Genomic DNA, 10,047 nt, shown 5'->3' with positions numbered 1-10,047 from the left:
ATCTTGCCTAAGCTCGCATGTAAGCGAGAAGGTCTTTTAACTTGCCTGAACTCGCTCAACGGCGAGAAGGACTTTATCTGGTGCCTCAACTTGCCCAGGGTGTACATTTCCTCCCCCCTGGATGCACTGAGGACCTTTCTCTTTCTCTCGCCTGCACTCGCCCGACGGCGAGGAGGTCTTTTAACTTGCCTTAGCTCGCACAACGGCGAGAAGGACTTTATCTGGTGCCTCAACTTGCCCAGGGTGTACATCTCCTCCCCCCTGGATGCACTGAGGACCTTTCTCTTTCTCGCCTGCAATCGCTCGACGGCGAGGAGGTCTTTAACTTGCCTCTACATTGCCCCAGGGGTTCCATCTTCTCGCCCCCAGAAACATGGAGGACTTTTTACTCTTTCTCGCCTGCACTCGCTCGACGGCGAGGAGGTCTTTTAACTTGCCTTAGCTCGCACAACGGCGAGAAGGACTTTATCTGGTGCCTCAACTTGCCCAGGGTGTACATCTCCTCCCCCCTGGATGCACTGAGGACCTTTCTCTTTCTCGCCTGCAATCGCTCGACGGCGAGTAGGTCTTTAACTTGCCTCTACATTGCCCCAGGGGTTCCATCTTCTCGCCCCCAGAAACATGGAGGACTTTTTACTCTTTCTCGCCTGCACTCGCTCGACGGCGAGGAGGTCTTTTAACTTGCCTTAGCTCGCACAACGGCGAGAAGGACTTTATCTGGTGCCTCAACTTGCCCAGGGTGTACATCTCCTCCCCCCTGGATGCACTGAGGACCTTTCTCTTTCTCGCCTGCACTCGCTCGACGGCGAGGAGGTCTTTAACTTGCCTCTACATTGCCCCAGGGGTTCCATCTTCTCGCCCCCAGAAACATGGAGGACTTTTTACTCTTTCTCGCCTGCACTCGCTCGACGGCGAGGAGGTCTTTACTTGCCTCAGGACGCGCGAGGGCGTTGAGGTCTTTCATCTGGTGCCTCCGATCACCGAAAGACGATGAGGACTTTTAAAACTTAACTGGTGCCTCCAATCGCCGAAAGACGATGAGGACTTAAAACTTAACTGGTGCCTCCAATCGCCGAAAAACGATGAGGACTTAAAACTTAACTGGTGCCTCCAATCGCCAAAAAACGATGAGGACTTAAAACTTAACTGGTGCCTCCAATCGCCGAAAAACGATGAGGACTTAAAACTTTTAACTGGAAACATGCGATATATCTTTTCTTGCCTTAAATCACTTACAAGTGACAAGGTCTTTCTTCAAAACTTTTGGAAAACAGCAAACATGCAACCAGAAAACGCCTTATACTTCGAAAACTCTTCTTTTATTGGGTGGCCTCATTAAAAACCCTCCTTAGGGAAAAAAGAGTGCCCCCTTGAAACTGTTTTAACAGAGACATTGTAATATAACATTTGTGTTTGTCTTTACTTACAAAGCTCTTAACTATAGTACAACTTTAGGTGTGTGGCGTTCCAGGTGCGAGGGATCGCCCCTCCTTCCAGCGTCTCTAAGCGGTAGGCCCCGTTTCCGAGCGCCTCGGTTATTCTGAACGGTCCAGTCCACTTGGGTGACAATTTATTCTCCATCTCGTACTGGTGGGCCTTCCTCATCACCAAGTCGCCCTCTCTAAACTGCCTTGGCATCACCTTTGAGTTGTATCTTCGTTCAACCCTTCTCTTCACGGCCTCAGCCTTCAACCTCGCCTCTTCCCTGACCTCATCCAGCAGATCCAGGTTTAGCCTTCTCTCTTCATTCGAGTCTTCCTCTACGAAGTTCTGGAATCTCGGCGAGCTCTCCTGGATCTCCACTGGAATCATGGCATCACACCCATAGACCAAGCTGAACGGGGTCTCGTGGGTTCCTGACTGCTCGGTGGTGTGGTACGCCCACACTATGCGGGGCACCTCCTCAGCCCAACTTCCCTTGGCTTTCTCAAGCCTTCTCTTCAAACCTCTCAACAACACCCGATTGGCTGACTCCACCTGGCCATTTGTCTGAGGGTGCTCGACGGATGCAAACACTTGTTGAATTCCCACCCCTTCGCAAAGCTTCTTCAACAGGTGGCTTGCAAACTGCGTCCCATTATCTGACACCAGGCGTTATGCCAATCGGCGTGCTGCTGGCATTGTTTACAACATTGGGCATATTTCTTGCAATCTTCTCTCATGGATGGCCAGTAGTAGCCTGCACGGAGAGTCCTCGCGGCCAGAGCTCGACCCCCGACGTGGCTTCCGCATATACCTTCGTGGAGCTCCGCCATGATTCTCGTGCACTTCTCGCCGTGTATACATTCCAGGAGCGGGTGAGTGAACCCAAACCTGTACAGGTCGCCATCAATCAACGTATACTTGCTGGAATTTTTCTTTACCTTCCTAGCTTCTGTCGGATCCAGCGGGAGGAGGCCGTCCGCCAGGCACCGTTTGTATTGCGTTATCCAAGTGTCTGGCTCATGGGCGGCGCAGACCTGCATCACATCCACCTTCTCTCCTCGACATGCTCTAACTCTCGGCGATCTCAGAGTTTCTTGCGTCAGGGACATATGGCTTCTCGCTGCTCTCTCCGTCGACTTGCTTATTTGAAGGACCAGGTGATCTACTACAAATGCCCTTGGCGTCTTCAGAGTTTCTTGAATCACCGTCCTCTGCTTACCCCCCTTGCCTGAGCTGGCGAGCTTAGCAAGCAAGTCAGCTCGGGCATTCTGCTCTCGGGGCACATGTACTACCTCAAAAGAGGCAAATGAACTCTTCAATTCCTGCACATACGCCAACTCTTCAATTCCTGCACATACGCCAAGTAAGCCGCCATTTGTGGATCTTTAGCCTGGAACTCGCCGGTTACTTGCCCTGTGACTAGCAGCGAGTCACTCTTAGCCATCAGCACCCTAGCTCCCATCTCCTTGGCCAGCAAAATCCCGGCGATCGGCGCCTCATACTCTGCTTGATTGTAGCTGGCTTTGAAGGCAAACCTCAAAGATTGTTCAATCAGCACGCCGTTGGGTCCTTCCAATATGACTCCAGCACCGCTGCCCTGCTGGTTCGACGATCCATCCACCGAATGTACCCAACGGAAATCGTCTCCTTCAACCCGCGTCGCCTCTGACGAGAGCTCAACCACGAAATCTGCAAAGATTTGCCCCTTGATCGGGCCTCGGGGCTCGTACTTAATATCAAACTCTGACAACTCTACGGCCCACTTCACCATCCTTCCCGCAACATTGGGTTTCTTCAAGACCTTTTGGATGGGCAGGTCAGTCATCACCAGTATCGTGAAACTGTGGAAGTAGTGGCGCAACCTCCTCGCCGAAAACACCACAGCCAGCGCAGCCTTCTCCAGGGCCTGATATCTCGTTTCTGGGCCCTGCAACACCTTGCTCACAAAATAAATAGGCTTCTGAGCCTGATCTTGATCCTGGGCGAGCACCGCACTCACCGCCCTCTCAGTCACAGCAAAATACAACCTGAGAGGGATTCCCGCCAGCGGTTTGCACAGAACCGGCGGGCTCGCCAGATACTCCTTTAGTTTGACGAAAGCTTCCTCGCACTCTTTCGTCCAAGCGAACTTGTTATTGCGCCGCAGACATTGAAAATAGGGATGCCCCTTTTCTCCGCTAGCTGACACGAAGCGAGATAGGGCTGCCACCCGACCTGTTAGCTGCTGGACTTCTTTCACCGTAGCCGGGCTTCTCATCGCCAAGATGGCGGCGCACTTGTCTGGGTTAGCTTCTATTCCTCTTTCAGTCAAGAGAAAACCCAAAAACTTTCCAGCCTCCACGCCGAAAATGCATTTTTCCGGATTGAGCTTTAACTTGAACTTGGCGATCGCCGTGAACAATTCTTCCAAGTCTGCAACGTGCTTGCCTTTCTCCTGCGAGGTCACAACTATGTCATCGACGTAGGCTTGCACGTTCCTTCCCAGCATTGGTGCAAGTACTCGATCCATCAGCCTCTGGTACGTGGCCCCCGCGTTCTTCAGCCCAAACGGCATCACCTTATAGCAGTAGCACGACCTCTCCGTCATGAAGGGTGTTTTTTCTTCATCCATGGGATGCATCTTGATCTGATTATAGCCCGAGAAGGCATCCAGGAAACTCAGCAGCTTGCACCCTGCAGCACTATCAACCAGGGCATCAATGTTTGGTAAAGGATACGAATCCTTTGGGCAAGCTTTGTTCAGATCGGTGAAATCGACGCACATGCGCCATTTCCCGTTACTCTTCTTCACCAGTACGACATTTGCCAACCATTCAGGGTACTGGACTTCCCTGATGTGGCCTGCAGCGAGGAGTTTCTGTGTTTCATCCCTGATCGCCTGCCTCCTCTCCTCGTTGAATTTTCTTCTCCTTTGTCGCACCGGTCTCACCAAAGTGTCCATCGCCAGATGATGGCACAAGAAGTCGGGATCAATCCCGGGCATGTCCGAAGCGGACCATGCAAATGCGTCCAGATGCCGCTCAATCACCTTGGCGATCTAGTCCTGGAGATCGACCTTCAGGGATCTTCCGAGCTTGAAGATTTTCCCTCCGATCTCCTTCTCGAGCCACTGCTCGACAGGTTTAGGCCTGGATTCTCTGGCGATCACCGCCCTGGCGATTCCCTGTTCCCTTGCTTCCTCGGGGCGATTCCGCGCCTCTTCCTCCTCCAGGCCAGCATTCCTCTCCCCTAGCTCAGCGTCTACCATCTCTACATCCCTTCCGGCGGCCTCCTCTGTTACCGGCGGTTTGGGCTTCACACCGGGAGGTGGGGTGGTTGTTACATAACTCACTGATCTTTTGTTTTCCAGGCTACTCTCATAGCACCTTTTCGCTTCTTTCTGATCAGACTTGATCGTGATCACCACCCCTTCCATGGCGGCAACTTCACCTTCATGTGCCGAGTCGACGGAATGGCGCCTATCCTGTTAAGAGTGGGCCTTCCCAACAGGATGTTATATGCTGAAGGGGCGTTTACGATGAGGTACTTGATTTTCTCCGTCCTCGACCCGGCCTCATCTGTAAACGTGGTTCTCAGCTCAATGTACCCCCTGACCTCCACCTGGTCACCAGCGAACCCATATAAGCACCCTCCATAGGGTCTTAGCTGATCAAGGGGCAATTCCAGCTGTGTGAAAGTCGGCCAGAACATCACGTCTGCCGAGCTTCCTTGGTCCACCAGAACTCTATGGACCTTCCTCCCTGCTGTAACCAACGAAATAACTATGGGATCGTTGTCATGAGGCACAACGTCCCGGAGATCCTGCCTGGTGAACGTAATGTCCACCTCCGGCGAGTGATCTTCAAACATGTCCACTGCCATCACCGATCGCGCATACTTTTTCCTCTGCGATGCGGTGCATCCACCACCTGAGAAACCCCCTGCAATGGTGTGGATCTCCCCGTGGATAGGCATCTCGTGTTGTTGGGCTTCTCCACCTGCTGGCCGGGAACTCGACGCTCCCCCCGTCCTTCTATCCAGCAGATAGTCATTTAGGAACCCGCTCTTGACCAGATCGTCGAGCTGATACCCCAAAGACAAACACGAGTCCAAGGTGTGGCCAAAACATTGGTGGAACTCGCACCAGGCGTCTGGCTTTGACCCCAGCACCTTGTCGCCCACCTTCTCAGGCGCCTTCAACCTAGCAGATATGTTAGGGATAGCGATCAGGTCCGCTAGTCCCATGACAAATTTGTGTTTAGGCGGGCGATTGTATTCCCGGCGTGCTGGTTGTTGGCGTGCTGGTTGTTGGCGCGCTTGGCTTCTTCCCTTGTTCCTCCTGTCGTAAGGATGGCGAGTCCTCTGGTCTTTTCTGGCCGCCGCCGCCGTTTCCAGCACCCTCTGCGGCTGGATCCTGGTCTGGGCGCGTGGCCTGGCGGGAGCCACGCTGCCCCTCTTCTCGGCGACTTCACTCTCGTCGGCGATGTGGGCCACCGCAAGTCGCCTGACTTCAGCAAACGTCGCTGGATGAGCCCTGATCAAGGCCTCGCAGAATGGCCCTGGCTGCACGCCCTTCTTGAAGGCATAGACCAGCATTTCTTCATCCTTGGCCGGCGATCTGACCATCTGCGCTCCGAAGCGATTGGGGTAGTCTCTGAGGGACTCCCCATGGTACTGCCTTATATTAAATAGATCATAAGACACCCTGGGCGGTGCCTTATTCACAATGTACTGCTCGACAAAGATTTTCGAGAACTGTTGAAAATTGGTTATGTGGCCGTTAGGCAGGCTCACAAACCACTTCATTGCCGTTCCCTGGAGCGTACTCATGAACATCTTGCAGTAGACGGCGTCTGACCCTCCCGACAGCATCATCTGCGTGTGGAACGTGGTCAGATGAGCCTCTGGATCCTCCACGCCGGTAAAGACAGCCTTAACCGGAACCACGCTCGTGGGAATAGGCGTGTCGGTAATCGCCTGAACAAAAGGCATAGGGAAAACACGAGGTGGCGTCGACGGCGCCACCTCTTCAGCAGAAGAACGTCCTTGCTGCTCCTGAAGAGCTCGACGCAGCTCCTCAGTCACCTTGCTGAGCTCCTCGTTCCTGGCGCGAGAGGCGACCAGGTCCTCATGTATCCTCGCCTGCTCTACGCGCGAGGCTTCCACAGTTGCCTGCAACGAGCGCATCATCTCTGCCATCTGCGCCATGGTCATGGCGGTGTCGCCTTCAGCAGCGACAGGCGCCACGGGACTGGAACGATTGCTTCTCATTTTTCTCATTAACTTCAGCGAATCACAGGAATGCAGCAAACAACACTTCAGCCTCGATCGAATCAGCGATCAATCGGAGAAAACAGTGCGGAACAGTGCAAGAAAACTCAAGAACACCGTAAGCCTTCAAAGATGTTGAGTTTCTTGGATGCGTTCTCAGGTTACAATCAGATCAAGATGCATCCTAGGGATGAGAGCAAAACGACGTTCATGACGGAGACGAACAGTTACTGTTACAAAGTGATGCCCTTTGGGTTGAAAAATGCAGGCGCCACCTACTAGAGGCTGATGGACAAGGTCCTTGCACCCATGCTGGGAAGGAACGTGCAGGCCTACGTAGATGACATGGTGGTGACTTCACACGAGAGAGGGCAACATGCAGCGGATCTGGAAGAGCTGTTTGCTACCATATCAAAGTATCGCCTCAAATTAAACCCATAAAAGTGCGTTTTTGGGTTGGAAGCAGGGAAGTTCTTGGGATTTATAGCCATGAGGAGCCCAAACTCAGTAAAAGAAGTCCAACAATTGACTGGGAGGATGGCAGCTTTGTCTAAGTTTGTGTCCGATGGAGGGGAGAAAGGCCACCCTTATTTCCAATGCCTCAAGAGGAATATCCGTTTTCCATGGACGGATGAGTGTGAAGCAGCGTTCCTCAAGTTGAAGGAGTACTTGGCGACGCCGCCGGTTCTTTGCAAGCCACAAGTAGGCGTCCCCCTTCGATTATACTTTGCGGTAACAGAGTGGGCCATTAGTTCTGGGCTGGTCCAGGAGCAAGACCAAGTGCAGAAGCCCATTTACTTCGTAAGCAAGGCCTTGCAAGGCCTAGAATTGAGGTACCAATCACTAGAGAAGGTGGCAGTAGCAGTGGTGTTCTCAGCCCGAAGGCTCCGCCACTATTTCCACAGCTTCACAGTGGTGGTGATGACAAACCTCCCCATCCAAAAAGTACTTCAAAAGCCAGATGTAGTAGGGAGGATGGTTCGTTGGGCGGTAGAGCTGTCGGAGTTTGATATCCAGTATGAACCCAGGGGGTCCATCAAAGGGCAAGTCTATGCTGACTTCGTGGCAGAGCTCTCACCAGGAGGAGACCCTCAAGAGGTGGAGTTAGGGTCACAGTGGATGCTCTCAGTGGATGGATCTTCCAACCAGCAAGGGAGTGGCGCGGGAATAATCTTGGAGGGCCCTAATGGCGTGTTGATCGAGCAAGCTTTACGCTTCGCCTTCAAAGCGAGCAATAAACAGGCGGAGTACGAGGCGTTGATTGCTGGGATGCTTTTGGCTAAAGAAATGGGTGCTCAGAGCCTCCTGGCAAAGAGTGACTCACAATTGGTCACAGGGCAAGTAACAGGGGAGTATCAGGCAAAGGATCCACAGATGGCCGCATACTTGAGGTACGTCGAGGTGTTGAAGAGAGCTTTCGCTGCGTTTAAGCTAGTGCACGTCCCTAGGGAGCAGAATGCCAGAGCTGACCTGCTTGCCAAGCTGGCCAGCTCAGGCAAGGGGGGAAGGCAGAGGACTGTAATCCAAGAGACCCTCAAAATCCCGCGAAAGTTTGTTGCAGACAACAGGGTGGATGTTCTTCACGTTAGTACAACAAGAGGAAAGCCAAGGAACCATCGCTCTTTTAGTCAAGATACGGTGAGGGCACCCTGCATCAGTACTTACGCGACCTCGCCAGAAGAAGAAAAGGGTGTACAGGTATGTGCTTTGGAGGAAGGCGACACATGGATGACCCCTTACAGACGATACCTAGAGGATGGAATCCTCCCAGCGGAATCAGAAGAGGACAAGAAGATCAAGAGGAACGTCGCAAGGTAAACCTTAGTGGATGGGATATAATTCAGACACGGGTTTACGCACCCTATCTTGACATGCGTAAGTGGCGACGAGTGCACCAGGATAATGGCTGAACTCCACGAAGGTATTTGTGGGAGCCACGTGGGAGGAAGATCCTTGGCATCCAAGGTAATACGTGCAGGGTTTTTCTGGCCAATAGTAAGAGAGGACTGCGTGCGATACGCCCAGCGTTGCAAGCAGTGTCAGATGCACGCCGATTGGCACAAGGTGCCGCCAAAGGAACTGAGATCCATATACAAACCATGGCCTTTCCATACTTGGGGAATTGATATCTTAGGCCCGTTCCCATGACCATGCCGATAAGGCAGATGAAGTACTTGATCGTTGCCATCGAATACTTCACCAAGTGGATAGAGGCAGAACCAGTGGCACAGATCACTGCGCACAAGGTACAACACTTTGTTTGAAAGAACATTGTGTGTCGTTTTGGGGTGCCGAGGCGTCTCATTTCAGACAATGGCACCCAGTTCGCGAGCCAACAGTTGGGGAAGCTATGTACAGAAGTAGGAATTAAGCAGGTGTTTGCATCAGTCGAACACCCCCAGACGAATGGGCAGGTCGAGTCAGCAAACAGAGTTTTGTTAAGGGGTTTGAAACGCAGATTAGAGAAGGCTAAAGGGGCGTGGGCGGAAGAAGTACCAAGAATCGTATGGGCTTACCACACCACGCCTCAATCTTCCACCATGAAGACGCCTTTCAGCCTAGTGTATGGGTCGGACGCCATGATCCCAGTAGAGATCCACGAGAGCTCGCCTCGTTTCCTAGGCTTCGTGGCAAAAGAGTCCAACGAAGAAAGGAAGGTGAACCTGGATCTGATAGACGAAGCTAGAGAAGAGGCGAGAATTAAGGCTGAGGCTGTGAAGAGAATAGTAGAGCGTCAGTACAACTCTAAGGTGAAGCTGCGACAATTTCAGGTTGGTGATCTAGTCATGAGGAAGGCTCACCCTTACAAGTTGGAAAACAAGTTGTCTCCCAAGTAGACTAGACCGTTCAGAGTAATTAAAGCCAAAGGGAATGGTTCATATAAGTTAGAGACTTTAGAAGGAGGCCCCATCCCACGTAGTTGGAATGCGGCGAATTTAAAGTTTTATTTTAGTTGAAATTTTGTAAAGGGGACACTTTTTTTCCCTCCCGGGGGTTTTTTAACGAGGTCACCCAAATAAGGAAAAGAAAAGTTTAACATATTCTTGCCTTAGTTTTCCCCTTTCATGTAAGATCAAAGATCAAAGGAACAAAGACAAAGATGAGGCATCGCCAAGATGAGGCGTCGCCAAGATAAGGCGTCGCCAAGATAGGTGTCGCCAAGATGAGGCGTCGCCAAGATAACGCGTCGCCAGAAGTAGGCATCGCCAGATAAAGAGGCGGAGGTCAGACGCAAAGCAAGATAATAGGTATGTGGAGTGTAAGTTAAAACCCGGGTGCCTAGTCCTTGAGCAGGGGTTAAGGGATTCCTTCGGGACGCCCCCTCCTCAAGTATGAATAGCTAGCCCCGGTACCAGATGTCAGTGTAAGTTA

At 52.2% G+C, this 10,047-nt stretch overlaps 1 protein-coding gene across 1 annotated transcript; it reads left to right on the top strand.

Moving 5' to 3' along the window:
* The first annotated feature begins 7,164 nt into the window (after positions 1–7,164).
* LOC137824808 (uncharacterized) lies at positions 7,165–9,512 on the top strand. The gene is made up of 3 exons (XM_068630487.1): positions 7,165–7,653; positions 7,825–8,489; positions 9,134–9,512. Exons 1-3 carry the CDS (start codon positions 7,165–7,167, stop codon positions 9,510–9,512), a joined length of 1,533 nt encoding a protein of 510 aa, XP_068486588.1.
* The last annotated feature ends 535 nt before the right edge of the window (positions 9,513–10,047 follow it).

Source organism: Phaseolus vulgaris, chromosome 8 (assembly GCF_000499845.2).
Source record: "Phaseolus vulgaris cultivar G19833 chromosome 8, P. vulgaris v2.0, whole genome shotgun sequence".
NCBI lineage: Eukaryota > Viridiplantae > Streptophyta > Magnoliopsida > Fabales > Fabaceae > Phaseolus > Phaseolus vulgaris.
This window is presented reverse-complemented; position numbering and strand designations above follow the sequence as displayed.